This window comes from Theropithecus gelada, chromosome 19, assembly GCF_003255815.1.
Source record: "Theropithecus gelada isolate Dixy chromosome 19, Tgel_1.0, whole genome shotgun sequence".
NCBI lineage: Eukaryota > Metazoa > Chordata > Mammalia > Primates > Cercopithecidae > Theropithecus > Theropithecus gelada.
This window is the reverse complement of record NC_037687.1, coordinates 9,714,043-9,728,254: the sequence shown is the minus strand read 5'-3', so window position 1 is coordinate 9,728,254 and position 14,212 is coordinate 9,714,043. Positions and strand designations below refer to the sequence as shown.

Below are 14,212 nucleotides of genomic sequence, written 5' to 3'. Positions count from 1 at the left end.
CAGACCCCACTCACCCCACAGACCCCACTCACCCCACAGACCCCACTCACCCACAGACCCCACTCACCCCGCAGCCCCCACTCACCCCACAGCCCCCACTCACCCACAGGCCCCCTCATCTCACAGACCCCACACACTCACAGACCCCACTCACTCCACAGCCCCAGTCACCCACAGACCCCAGTCACCCACAGACCCCATTCACCCCACAGACCCCACTCACCTTACAGACCCCACTCACCCATAGCCCCCCACTCACCCCTCAGACCCTGAGTCAGCCCCTAGACCCCGCTCATTGTCTTTCCCTTCCCAGGGTCCTTCAGGCCCCATGGGTCGAGAAGGCAGAGAAGGGGAGAAAGGTGCCAAGGTGAGTCCCCTGACAAGGGGAAAGGTCCCTGCACTGCTCTAGGCCAACAGTGGGGCCATCAGGAGAGGGTGGACCTGTGACCACCCCAGGCACCCACTCCCTCCAGATCCCAGATGCTTCTTGGCAGGGGGTCAGGAGGCAGGAACCTTCTGACTCTGGCCCACTCCCTTGCCTGTGTCCATTTCAGGGGGAACCAGGTCCTGACGGGCCCCCAGGGAGGACGGGTCCCATGGGGGCTCGAGGGCCCCCTGGACGTGTGGGGCCTGAGGGTCTTCTAGGGATCCCCGGCCCTGTGGTGAGTGGAGCGGGGCAGGGGTGGGACAGGGTGGGTCCAGCCCCTTTCTGCCTGCTCCCAGCTTGTGATCCCATCACTGTTTGGAGGGGCTGCCCCTGGTGCATGGTGGGGGCGGTCCACACTGGGTTCTGACAGGGTGCAGCCCACCCCATGTTCTGTTCCATCCTCAGGGTGAACCAGGCCTCCTGGGAGCCCCTGGACAGATGGGCCCTCCCGGCCCCCTGGTAAGAGACTTGTTCATCCCTGAGGTCCTGGCTCTGAGGACCACTCTGGGCACCTAGTGACCATCTAGTGAGCATTGGTGCAGGATGACCCTCACTGACCGTCCATCTGAGTGTCCATATTGCCCGTCACTACTAACCATCTGCTCTGACCTTCCACCATGATGGTCTACACTGCCCATCTCTATAACTCTCCGCCTTAATCTTCCACCTCAATGGTCTACACTGCCCACCTCTACTAACCCTCTGCTCTGACCTTCCACTTTGATGGTCTACACTGACCACACTGACCCTCCATGTTGATGGTCTACACTGATCACCCAGGCTGGCCTTGGCCACTGACCACTCACATTGTCCATCCTCCAATCAACCCCTCATTAGCTCTCATCATTCCACCTTGGTGGCCTACGCTGACCATCCCTTGACCCCCACCCCTGGTAATTCCCATTTGAAATCTGCATAATTTCCCATTTGACCATCCCCCAACCACCCACACAGACCTCGAGAGTTCACATTTGAGAATCCCTGACTGACCCTTGCTCTTCTCCCAGGGGCCCTCTGGCCTCCCAGGGCTGAAGGGAGATGCTGGCCCCAAGGGGGAAAAGGTAAGGACATGATTCCATTATTATCTTCCCCATCTCCTCCCCTCTTTCCCTCTCTCCCTTCTGCTCCCAAACTCATCACCCTAAGCCTCCAGGAGAAAAACCTCCCTGAATAGTCCCACGTCCTCCCCTGTCTATGCCTCTTTTGTCCTCCAGGGCCACATTGGATTGATCGGTCTCATTGGCCCCCCGGGGGAAGCCGGTGAGAAAGGAGATCAGGGGTTGCCAGGCGTGCAGGGACCCCCTGGTCCCAAGGGAGATCCTGTGAGTGTCCTGACCTCAGTGGGAAGAATATGTCTGAAGGAGGGGGTGGGTTGAGAGACTGTGGGTGTGGAGTCTAGGAAACATGGGTCTGGATTAATGAGGGTGTGTCTAGGGAAAATAGGGAGCTGTATCTCAGAATTGGCAAGTTGGAGGCTGTGTCTGGGGTTTGGGGTCTCTCTGTGGAGGAACTGGAGGCTTGTCTAGGGTTTGGGGTCTTCCTTTGGTGGGACTGAAGGGTTGTCTGGCGATCTGTCAGGGCACTAGGGTGTACCCCACCAATACTGACCCTGATGTCCTTTCCCTAGGGTCCCCCTGGTCCCATTGGCTCTCTGGGCCATCCTGGGCCCCCAGGTGTGGCGGTGAGTATGAAGGGAATCATTTGTGGGATGAAGTCACTATGGCGGGCCAGGCCAGGACGTCAGCTTTTCCTGTCTGTACCCTACAGGGCCCCCTGGGACAGAAAGGCTCAAAGGGGTCTCCGGTGAGTACACCCTGCTTCCGTGGGCTTACATATCCCAGCTCCCCATCCCCTCCACTCTACCAGAACCCTCCACGCCTCTGCCTTCATTCATTTATTTATTCATGCAATCGTGCCTTTGACAAATATTTATTCAACACCTACTGTTGTATTTCATCAGATCCAAAATGCCATCAATTATAAGATGTACCATTATTTTACAAACTGCTAGGAAAGAAAACAGTTCTGCCAAGTAAACTATGACTTGCCAAAGATGTTAAGAAGCTGATTTCAGAGACATTAAAACATGAAAAGAAAATTTGTGTCTGATGCTTAATGCTGAAAACTTCACGTCCCTTCCCCAAGGCTGTGTGAGAGAGTGTGTGTGTGTGTGTGAGTGCATGTGTGTGTGAGTGTGTGTGTGAGTGCATGTGTGTGAGTGTGTGTGTGAGTGGGTGTGTGTGTATGTGTATGTGTGTTTGAGTGTGTGTGAAGTGTGTGTGACTGCATGTGTGAGTGTGAGTGTGTGTATGTGTGTGTGTGTGAGTGTGTGAGTGTGAGTGTGTGTGAGAGTGTGTGTGAGTGTGTGAGTGTGTGTGTGAGTACGTGTGTGAGTGTGTGTATGAGAGTGTGTGAGTGTGTGTGTGTGAGTGGGTGTGTGTGTGCGAGTGTGTGTGTGTGAGTGTGTGTGAAGTGTGTGTGAGTGGGTGTGTGAGTGTGTGTGCGAGTGTGTGTGTGTGTTTGAGTGTGTGTGAAGTGTGTGTGAGTGCATGTGTGAGTGTGAGTGTGTGTGTGTTTGAATATGTGTGTGAGTGTGTGTGAGTGTGTGCGAGTGTGAGTGTGTGCATGTGTGTTTGAGCATGTGTGTGAGTGTGTGAGAGTGTGTGTGTGTGTGTGTGTTGGTGGGAAGGGTCTCCATAGACAGAGTTCATTCTGTGACTTCTCCCTACAGGGGTCCATGGGCCCCCGTGGAGACACCGGACCTGCAGGCCCACCAGGCCCCCCGGTGAGTTCCACAGGGAGAGGGGGCTGGGCACCAAAACCTGGGGGGAGAGCAAGGACTATGTCTGGGTGTCCCCAGAGGGTCCTTCCGTGCCCACCACTGGGCCAGGCACACACTAGGCGTTCAGAGGATGTAGGTGAAGAGGGTAGTTCCCTACAAAACCCCAAGGAAGGTCTGGCCTGGGAGGTGGGGGTTGGGGGAAGGGGCTCTGACCTGGGTCTTATCTCTCGGACCCCATCTCTCCCTCCCTGTCTCGCTCCATCTTTCTTATCTGTCTCTGTCTCGATACTTGCGCCACTATTTCATCTTTTGTCTCTCTCCCTGCTCTCTGTCCCTCTGTCTCTGCTTTTCTTGCGTTTTCTCTTTTGTCCTCTTACAACTTGGCTTCTCCTCATCTCTGAATCTGTCTCTCTCTTTCCTGTATGTCTCTCCCTGTCTGCTTATCTCTCGTTTCTCTGTCTCTGCCTCTTGTTTATCTCCCTTCTCTTTCTCATTTGTGTCTCTCTGCCTCTTCATCTCTGCCTGTCTCTCTTTCTCCCGGTCTCTCCCTCCCCCATCTCCCCTCTCTTCTCCTCCGTCCCCATCCCCCACGCCCAGGGTCCCCCTGCCGAGCTGCACGGGCTGCGCAGGCGCCGGCGCTTCGTCCCAGTCCCACTCCCAGTCGTGGAGGGCGGCCTGGAGGAGGTGCTGGCTTCGCTCACATCGCTGAGCTTGGAGCTGGAGCAGCTGCGGCGTCCTCCTGGCACTGCGGAGCGCCCCGGCCTCGTGTGCCACGAGCTACACCGCAACCACCCGCACCTGCCTGATGGTGAGGTCCGGTCCCCCCGCCACTTCGATGGGCGGAGGTTGGGGATGTGGGGGGGTTGGGGTCCGTCGGGTCCCATCCGGACTCACCCACCTTGCCTGGTTCTGCGGCAGGGGAATACTGGATTGACCCCAACCAGGGCTGCGCGCGGGACTCGTTCAGGGTTTTTTGCAACTTCACGGCGGGAGGAGAGACCTGCCTCTATCCCGACAAGAAGTTCGAGATCGTGAGTGGCCCAAACCTCTCATTCCCCTCCCCCAGAAGGGCTGTCCCCTGCTCCCCACACCCACACCCACCTTGTCTGGGACATTATCCTTCCTTCAACCGGCACTTACTGTATGCCAAGTCGTCTCAAGAGCTGGGACTACTACAGCAGAGAATCAAAAAGAAAAAATATCAGGCCAGCGTGGTGGCACATGCCTATAATCTCAGCATTTTGTGAGGCTGAGGCGCAAGGATCGCTTGAGGTCAGGAGTTCGAGATCAGCCTCAGCAACATAGCAAAACCCCGTTTCTACAAAAATTAAAAAATTGACCAGGCATGGTGGTGTGAGCCTGTAGTCCCAGGTACTCTGGAGGCTGAGGTGGGAGGATCTTTTGAGCCCTAGAGGTGGAGGTTGCAGCGAGTCGAGATTGTGCCACTGTGCTCCAGCCTGGGCGGCAGAGCAAAAAAAAAAAAAAAAAAAAGGAGGAAAGAAAAGAAAACTATCTCTGCTTTTATGGAACTCATACCTCCCATGGGAAGACAGACAAGGAAAATTCCAAAAGAAATCAGTAGGCTGGGCATGGTAGCTCATGCCTGTAATCCCAGAACTTTGGGAGACCAAGGAGGGGCAGATCACCTGAGGTCAGGAGTTTGAGACGAGGCTGACCAACCTTGTCTCTACTAAAAATACAAAAATTAGCTGAGTGTGCTGGCGGGCAGCTACTCAGGGGATGAACCAGAAGAATCACTTGAACCTAGGAGATGGAGGTTNGGATCACGAGGTCAGGAGATCGAGACCATCCTGGCTAACACGGTGAAACCCCGTCTCTACTAAAAAAATACAAAAAACTAGCCGGGCGAGGTGGCGGGCGCCTGTAGTCCCAGCTACTCGGGAGGCTGAGGCAGGAGAATGGCGGGAACCCGGGAGGCGGAGCTTGCAGTGAGCTGAGATCCGGCCACAGCACTCCAGCCTGGGTGACAGAGCGAGACTCCGTCTCAAAAAAAAAAAAAAAAAAAAAAAAGAAAAAAAGAAAGAAAGAAAGAAAAGAAAAGAAAGAAAGAATCTACTTCATAGAGTGGCTGTGCAATTCAGATACTGATGCAAAAACAAGTATCAGTGAACGGTTTTGTTTTTTTTGTGTGTGTGTGACAGAGTCTGGCTCTGTCTCCCAGGCTGGAATGTAGTGGCGTGATCTCAGCTCACTGCAACCTCTGCCTCCCAGGTTCAAGCGATTCTCCTGCCTCAGCCTCCCCAGTAGCTGGGATTACAGGCATGCACCACCACGCCCAGCTAATTCGTTCTGTATTTTTTTTTTTTTTTTTTTTAGTAGAGATGGGGTTTCACTGCTACTTAGGAGGTTGAGGTTGGAGGTTTGCTTGAACTTTGGAAGTCGAGGCTGCAGTGAGCCAGTGATCACACCACTGCACTCCTGCCTGGGTGACAGAACAAGACCCTGTCTCGAAAATTAAAAAAAAGCTGGGCATGGGGGTGCACACCTGTAGTTCTAGCTACTTGGAAGACTGCAGTGGGAGGATTGCTTGAGCCTAGGAGTTTGAGGCTGCAGTGAACTATGATTATGTCACTGCACTTCAGCCTGGGTGATAGAGAGAGATCCTATATCAAAAATTAATTAATTAATTAATTAAAATAAAATGGTACCATTGGGAATCCAGAGCTCAATCCACTGGGGAGCCCTGGGGAGACTGTGTAGCACAGGCGCCTGAGAGCTATCCCCCTTGGAGGCGAGGGAGCTGGGGTATTTATCCACCAACTCCCATCAGTCATTGGGTGAGGGTTGCCTCAGGGGCATGAACCCCCTTCCCCCATTGTGCACTGGCGGAGCCCAACCATCCCGGAAGCCAGAGAACATCCTGACATAGTCACAGCAGCCTACAATGTGAGAAGGTAAATGCAGATGGGATCTAGGTGGCACCAAGGGCATCAGCTACAGTGACCCTCCCTTTTCTCCTCCAGGTGAAATTGGCCTCCTGGTCCAAGGAAAAGCCTGGAGGCTGGTATAGCACATTCCGTCGAGGGAAGAAGGTGAGTCACCAGAGGCCGAGGTGGGGAGTGGCATGAAAATTAGGAACCAGCGGGTGGGTTTGAGGAGTGGTTTCTGAGAGGTGAGATGAACCGGATAGACTTGCCTCTACCTTCCTGGGGATCATAAGCTGGAGGTGGGGTGGCAGCCTCAGATATGTAACAGGCAGTCAATTGCCATAGAGAATGATGGTGCCAGGACAGGGGAAGCACAGGGCATGGTGGAAATTCAGAGGAGTGTTGGAAAGACCAGAAGGCTTCCTGGTAGAAATCACAGCTCATCTGAAGCCTAAAGAATGTGCTGTGTTAGCAAGCTAGGAAGGGCAAGGACAAGTGTTCCAGGAAGAGGGAATGGCATATGCAAAGGTTCAGAGTCAAGACAGCATCTGGTGAATTTGAAGAAGAAAAAGTCACATGGCTGGGCACAGTGGCTCATGCCTGTAATCCCAGCACTTTGGGAGGCCAAGGTGGGCGGATCACCTGAGGTCAGGAGTTCAAGAGCAGCCTGGCCAATATGGTAAAACTCCATCTCTACTAAAAATACAAAAAATTAGCCAGGCGTGGTGGTGCGTGCCTGTAATCCCAGCTACTTGGGAGGCTGAGACAGGAAAATCGCTTGAACCCGGGAGGTGGAGGTTGCAGTGAGCCAAAACCATACTGCTGCACTCCAGCCTGGGCAACAGAGTGAGATTTCATCTCAAAAAAAAAAGAAAAAAGAAAAGAAAGAAAGAGAAAAAGCGTTAAGATATTTTGTATTTTTTTCATATTAGCTCTTCAAAATCTGATGGAGATTTTACACTTATAGTACATCACAATTTAAATGCTAAATTTTATTGGGAATATTTGATCTATATTTAGATTTCATAAAACCATTGAACAACAGTTCAAAAAGTAGATTCCGACTCAAGTTGTTCCAAACATAAGCTTTCTGATAACTGGATTGAAGCTCAATCATTAGTTATGACTTTTTTTAAGTAAAAAAAAATTAAATGAAGTTAAAAAAAAAAAAGTCCCAGCCAGGCATGGTGGTGTGCACCTATAGTCCCAGCTACTTGGGAGGCTGAGATGGGAGGATGACTTGAGCTCAGGAGATGGAGGCTGGAATGAGCCAGAATTGTGCCAGTGCACTCCAACTTGGGCAAAAGAGCAAGACCCCAACAACCCCCACTCACCAAAAAAGGGAAGAAAATTAAATAAAGCAAAAAAAATCCCTCCTTCAAATCGGCCACATTTCAAGACACGTGGCTGCCACATTGGACAGGGCAGAAATCGGGTATTCAGGAGACAGTGAGCTGTCTAGATCCAGTGGCTCACAAGAGTGGAGGTAGAGTTGTGACTTCCGGGTAGGGTTGAGTGTGTTAAAACCCTGGATTGGTGGATGAAGTAATCAAAATTTGGGAGGTCATATGGGGTGGGCATGGAGACCTACTGGATGGAGAGGTGGACAGAGTGGATGTTCAGGTGACTCTTGGGATTCTGCCAGGGATCTCCAGGTGGCTGGTGGGACCTCCTCAGAGATGGCGACATGGGAGGCGTGGTCTGTCTGCCAGTGGATGGAGATTCCCGGGAGGTGGGTTCTGCCGAAAGAGGCTCATGGAGCCCCTCACCCTCTGCCTTGACCTCCTCCCACCAGTTCTCCTATGTGGACGCCGACGGGTCCCCAGTGAATGTCGTGCAGCTAAACTTCCTGAAACTGCTGAGTGCCACAGCTCGTCAGAACCTCACCTACTCCTGCCAGAATGCGGCTGCCTGGCTGGACGAAGCCACGGGTGACCACAGCCGCTCCGTCCGCTTCCTGGGCACCAATGGAGAGGAGCTGTCCTTCAACCAGACGACAGCAGCCACCGTCAGCGTCCCCCAGGATGGCTGCCGGGTAAGAGGGTGGGGCAGTGGCTGGCTGGAGAGGGGAGGCAAGACCTCAGCCACCCTCCCCATAACTCGCCATCTCTGTCTTCTCTGTGGACAGCTCCGGAAAGGACAGACGAAGACCCTTTTCGAATTCAGCTCTTCTCGAGCGGGATTTCTGCCCCTGTGGGATGTGGCGGCCACTGACTTTGGCCAGACGAACCAGAAATTTGGGTTTGAACTGGGCCCCGTCTGCTTCAGCAGCTGAGAGTGTCCGGGGTGGGAGGGACCATGAGGGAGCCCCAGAATGGGGTGCCTTTGGTGCTGAGGCTTTGAAGCCACCGTATTTATCGTTACCTGTGACTCTGGAGCCAATGGGATGTGACTTCGCTCATCACGGTCAGTCATTCCTTCTCCTTTCCAGGGCGCTGGGGGCTGGGCTTCCCTGGCCCAAGGGTCCAGCCTCCTCCCACCCCATTCCAGGTGGCACACTGCAGTCTGGCTCTTTCTCCCCTCCCTCCCCACGCAAACCTCATCTCCCCACCTCTTGAACCCCCATGCAATGAGCTTCTAACTCAGAGCTGATGAACAAGCCTCCCCATTCCCCAACGCCTGCCTCCTCACTCCTCTGTCGCTGCCCTTCACACCTTTTGGTGCTACCCTTCCCCAGAGTTAAGCACTGGATGTCTCCTGATCCCAGGCTGGGACCCCCACCCCCTTTGATCCTTTCCACTTCCACAGTGAAAGGATTAAAGTCAGACTACAGAGGGAAGTGGGACTTCCCTTGACTGAGCTGTGTGTTTCTTGTCCTGCCTCAGCCCAGCTCTGCAAATCCCCTCCCCCTGCCCCCCACCTCCCCCCCCCCTGCCCCCCACCTCCCCTCCCCCTGCCCCCCACCTCCCCAGACTCACCTTGCCATGCCAGGTGAATCGGGGACCAAGATGGTGGGGGGGAATCAGGATCCTAATGGTGCTGCCCTATTTATACCTGGGTCTGTATTAAAAGGGAAAATCCCCCCTGTTGTAGATTTCATCTGCTTCCTCCTTAGGGAAGGCTAGGATATGATGAGAGATTCCAACCCAAGCCCGGCCCCCCCACCGCCAGGCCATAGGGCATAATTTGCATCTCAAATCTGAGAATAAACTGATGAACTGTGTTTTCGTCTCTGTACTTCTTTTTTAAATTTTTTTGTTTGTTTTTATTTTTGTTTTATTTATTTATCCTTGAGACGCAGTCTCACTGTGTCACCCAGGCTGGGGTGCAGTGGTGCAAGCTTGGCTCACTGCAACCTCCGCCTCCCAGGTTCAAGCAATTCTCCTGCCTCAACCTCCCTAGAAGCTGGGGTTACACGTGCGCATTACCATGCCCAGCTAATTTTTGTAATTTTAGTAGAGATGGGATTTCACCTTGTTGGCCAGGCTGGTTTTGAACTCCTGACCTCAGGTGATCCCCCACCTCGGCCTCCCAAAGTGCTGGGATTACAGATGTGAACCACCACGCCCGGCCCTTGTTTGTTCATTTTTAGAGACTGAGTCTCACTCTGTTGCCCAGTCTGGAGTGCAATGGCGTGATCATGGCTCACTGCAGCCTCCAACTCTGGGACTCAACTGATCCTGCTTCTTCAGCCTCCTGAGTACCTGGGACTACAGGCATGCACCATCACACCCAGTTAGGTTGTTTTTTTTTGTGTGTGTGTGTGTGTGTGTGTGTATAGAGAGATATTGTCTTGCTTTGTTGTCGAGGCTGGTCTCAAACTACTGGCCTTAAGCGATCCTCCCACCTCAGCCTCCTGAGCTGCTGAAATTACAGGCATGAGCCACCTCACCCAGCTCTTGATCTCTTTCATCTGATGTGGCCCATATCTCTTTTGGGATCTGGCTCTTGTCTCATCTGAGGTACCTGTCACCACCTGTATTAATTAGGTGTGTCTTTTGGGAATCCAATTTTAATGAGACTCACTGGAGATTAGAGGCCTATTTATTCACCCAGGCTCCTAGAGGAAAAGTTGAAAATTGTCAGCTTGGGCTGGGAAGCCCAAGACAGCTTAAACCAGAAGTTTGGCCTCTTTACAAAAAAAAAAAAAGAAAAAAAAATTTAATTAGCTGGGCATGGAGGAGCATGCCTGTGGTTTCAGCCACTCAGGAGGCTGAGGTGGGAGAATCACTTGAGCCTGGGAGGCGGAGGTTGCAGTAAGCTGAGATTGCACCACTGTGCTCCAGCCTGGGTGATACCACAGCAAGACCTTGTCTCAAAAAAAAAAAATGTTTGGTTTGGGATGATTTGAATTAGGAGTTAGATGTTGGTTTGAGGTATATTTTTTAACTGATTTATTAAGATAGAATTCACATACTGTATAATTCACCCATTTAAGCTGTATAATTAAAAGAAATCCTATACCCATTAGTGGTCACTCCGCATGTCTTTCCAACCTCCCAGCTGTAGGCAACCACGAATTTGCTTTCTGTCTCTAAGGATTTGCCTATTCTGGACTGAAATGTCCATTTCATATGAATGGAATCAGGCTGGGTGAGGTGGCTCACTCCTGCAACCCCAGCATTCTGGGAGGCCAAGGCAGGAAGATTGCTTGAGGCCAGGAGTTCCAGACCAGCCCAGGCAACATAGCAAGACCCCATTTCTACAAAAATAAAAATAAAAACATTAGCCAGGTACAGTGGTGCACATCTGTAGTTCCAGCTACTCAGGAGGCTGAGGCAGGAGAATCACTGGAGGCCAGGAGTTGGAGGCTGCAGTGAGCTATGATCACACCACAGTACTTCAGCCTGGGCAACAGAGTGAGACCTTCTCTCTAAAATAAAAACCAAAAAACAAAAACAAAAGGAATACATAAAAATAAATGGAATCACACAATATATGGCCCTTTGTGTCTGGCCTTTTGAGCCAAATGGTTTCCAGGAGATTTTTGTTTTGGGGGCAGGGTCTCGCTCTGTCACCCAGGCTGGAGTGTAGTAGCATGATCTCGGCTCACTGCAACCTCCCCCTCCAGGGTTCAAGCAGTTCTCCTGTCTCAGCCTTCCAAGTAGCTGGGACTACAGGCACACACCACCATCCCTGGCTAATTTTTGTATTTTTAGTAGAAACGGGGTTTCACCATGTCGGCCAGGTTGGTCTTGAACTCCTGGCCTCAAGTGATTCACCCACCTCGACCTCCCAAAGTGCTGGGATTGCAGACATTAACCACAGTGCCCGGCTGGTTTCCAGGTTTATTTGTACATGCATCAGTATTTCATTCCTTTTTTTTTTTTTTTTTTTTTTTTTTTTTGAGACGGAGTCTCGCTCTGTCACCCGGGCTGGAGTGCAGTGGCCGGATCTCAGCTCACTGCAAGCTCCGCCTCCCGGGTTCACGCCATTCTCCTGCCTCAGCCTCCCGAGTAGCTGGGACTACAGGCGCCGCCACCACGCCCGGCTAGTTTTTTGTATTTTTTAAGTAGAGACGGGGTTTCACCGTGTTAGCCAGGATGGTCTCGATCTCCTGACTTCGTGATCCGCCCGCCTCGGCCTCCCAAAGTGCTGGGATTACAGGCTTGAGCCACCGCGCCCGGCCTATTTCATTCCTTTTTATTGCGAAGTAATATTCAGTCATCTCCCACCTTTGGCTAATTCATTCATCAGTTGATGGGCACTGTTGGATTGAGTTTAGTTAGGAGTGATGGAGAAATGGTGTGAGTTGAGGTGGGTCAGGTGGGATTGGGTGGGTAGAAACTTCAGATCGGGGTGAGTTTTCTCCCTCAAACCCAAGGCTCTCACCCTACTACCCCTGCCACCAGCCCCTTAAGGCGACCTGAATACTGGTCCTCATTCATTGAATCAACGTTGCTAAGAGTCCTGACTCCATGAAGACTGTTGATGCCCAGAGATTGGTGATTCGTTCATTTATGTTTTTTTAGAGCATTTTTTTTCTTGCTCTGTTGCCCAGGCTGGAGTACAGTGGTGCGAGCCGGGCTCACTGCAGTCTCCAACTCCTGGCCTCAATTAATGCTCCCACCTCAGCCTCTCAAATAGCTGGAACTATAGTCATGTGCCACCACGCCTAGCTAATTTTTAAACTTTTTTTTTTTTTTTTTTTTTGAGATGGAGTCTTGCTCTGTTGCCAGGCTGGAGTGCAGTGGCGCCATCTCGGCTCACTGCAACCTCTGCCTCCCGTGTTCAAGCAACTTCCCTGCCTCAGTCTCCCTAGTAGCTGGGACTACAGGCATGCTCCATCATGCCTGGCTAATTTTTTTGTATTTTACTAGAGCTGGGGTTTCACCACGTTGTCCAGGATGGTCTTGATCTCCTGACCTCGTGATCCACTTGTCTCGGCCTCCCAAAGTGCTGGGATTACAGGCATGAGCCACCGTACCCGGCCAATTTTCAAACTTTTTTTTAAGAGACAGGGTCTTGGCTGGGCACTGTGGCTCAGACCTGTAATCCCAGCACTTTGGGAGGCCGAGGCGGGTGGTTCACGAAGTCAGGAGTTTGAGACCAGCCTGGCCAATATGGTGAAACCCTGTCTCCACCTAAAAATACAAAAATTAGCTGGGCATGGTGGCATGTGCCTGTAGTCCCAGCTGCTCTGGAAGCTGAGCCATGAAAATCGCTTGAACCAGGGAGGTGGAGGTTGCAGTGAGCCAAGATTGAGCCAAGATTGAGCTGCTGCACTCCAGCCTGGGTGACAGAGCAAGACTCTGTCTCAAAAAAAAAAAAAAAAAAAAAAAGACAAAGTCTCACTGTGTTGCCCAGGCTGGTCTCAAGCTCCTGGGCTCAAGGGATCATTCAGCCTCAGCTTCCCAAAGTGCTGGGATTACAGGCGTGAGACACCATGCCCGGCCTCAACTAACATAATCATAGTTGCCATTTATTACCCATATGCCAGACATTGTTCATCAAATGTTTTACCTCCATTAATTTAATTATCCCACATCACAACCTTTGAGGGATGTACTACTATTATCTCCATGGTGCAGATAGGGAAACTGAGGAACAGAGAAAGGTGGAATAATTTATCCAAAGTCTAGAACTAGAAAGTGATGAAGACCATCAACAGATTTTGCTAAACAGAGCTGGGCATGGTGACATGCACCTGTAACCCCAGCTATTTAGGAGCCTAAGGCGAGAGATCTGGAGTGAGTTTGAGCCCAGGAGTTCAAGTCCACATGGGCAACATAGCAAGATCCTATCTCTTTAAAAAAAAAAAAAAAAAAAAAAAAACGCAAAAAAACATTTTGCTAAACAAAGTCCTCTCTCTTAAGGGAATTTTGGCCGTTGCTGTTTTTCAAAACTACATCCCTGGGCTCAGCACTTTACATGTCTTTTCTTTTCTCTTTTCTTTTCTTTGTTTTCTTTCTGCTTTTTGAGACGGAGTCTCACTGTGTTACCCAGGCTGGAGTGCAGTGGCACAATCTCGGCTCACTTCAAGCTCCGCCTCCCGGGTTCACGCCGTTCTCCTGCCTCAGCCTCCCAAGTAGCTGGGACTACAGGCACCCACCACCACACCTGGCTAATTTTTTGTATTTTTAGTAGAGACAGGATTTTACCATATTAGCCAGGATGGTCTCGATCTCCTGACCTCGTGATTCACCCACCTTGGCCTCCCAAAATGCTGGGATTACAGGTGTGAGCCACTGCACCCGGCCTATGTATTCTCTTTCTTTATCACAGTCCACTTTAATATCTCCCATTCCTTTTAATATATATTTACTATTATTATTATTTTATTTTATTTATTATTATTATTATTATTCTTTTGAGATGGAGTTTTGCTCTGTCACCCAGGCTGGAGTGCAATGGGGCAATCTCGGCTCACTGCAACCTCTGTCTCCCGGGATCAAGCAATTCCCCTGCCTCAGCCTCCCAAGTAGCTGGGATTAGAGGCATGTGCCACCACACCCGACTACTTTTGTATTTTTAGTAGAGACAGGGTTTCACCATGTTGGTCAGGCTGGTCTCGAATTCCTGACCTCAGATGATCCACCCGCCTTGGCCTCCTAAAGTGCTGGGATTACAGGTGTGAGCCACTGCACCCGGCCAACTATTATTATTATTATTATTATTATTATTTTTTTTTTTTTTTTTTTTTTTTTTTTTTGGGGGGTTTTTTTTTTTCACCCC

General features: G+C 51.2%; 1 protein-coding gene across 1 annotated transcript in view; it reads left to right on the top strand.

The window, feature by feature from the left end:
• The window catches only part of COL5A3 (collagen type V alpha 3 chain), a 52,523-nt gene extending 43,588 nt beyond the window's left edge, over positions 1-8,935 (top strand). The window contains exons 42-54 of the mRNA XM_025367855.1: positions 314-367; positions 555-662; positions 833-886; positions 1,435-1,488; positions 1,642-1,749; positions 2,055-2,108; positions 2,195-2,230; positions 3,159-3,212; positions 3,807-4,017; positions 4,128-4,240; positions 6,194-6,262; positions 7,893-8,132; positions 8,226-8,935. Coding sequence (XP_025223640.1) covers positions 314-367; positions 555-662; positions 833-886; positions 1,435-1,488; positions 1,642-1,749; positions 2,055-2,108; positions 2,195-2,230; positions 3,159-3,212; positions 3,807-4,017; positions 4,128-4,240; positions 6,194-6,262; positions 7,893-8,132; positions 8,226-8,372 — 1,302 coding nt within the window. The 3' untranslated portion in view covers positions 8,373-8,935. The remainder of the gene's footprint in view (positions 1-313; positions 368-554; positions 663-832; positions 887-1,434; positions 1,489-1,641; positions 1,750-2,054; positions 2,109-2,194; positions 2,231-3,158; positions 3,213-3,806; positions 4,018-4,127; positions 4,241-6,193; positions 6,263-7,892; positions 8,133-8,225) is intronic.
• The last annotated feature ends 5,277 nt before the right edge of the window (positions 8,936-14,212 follow it).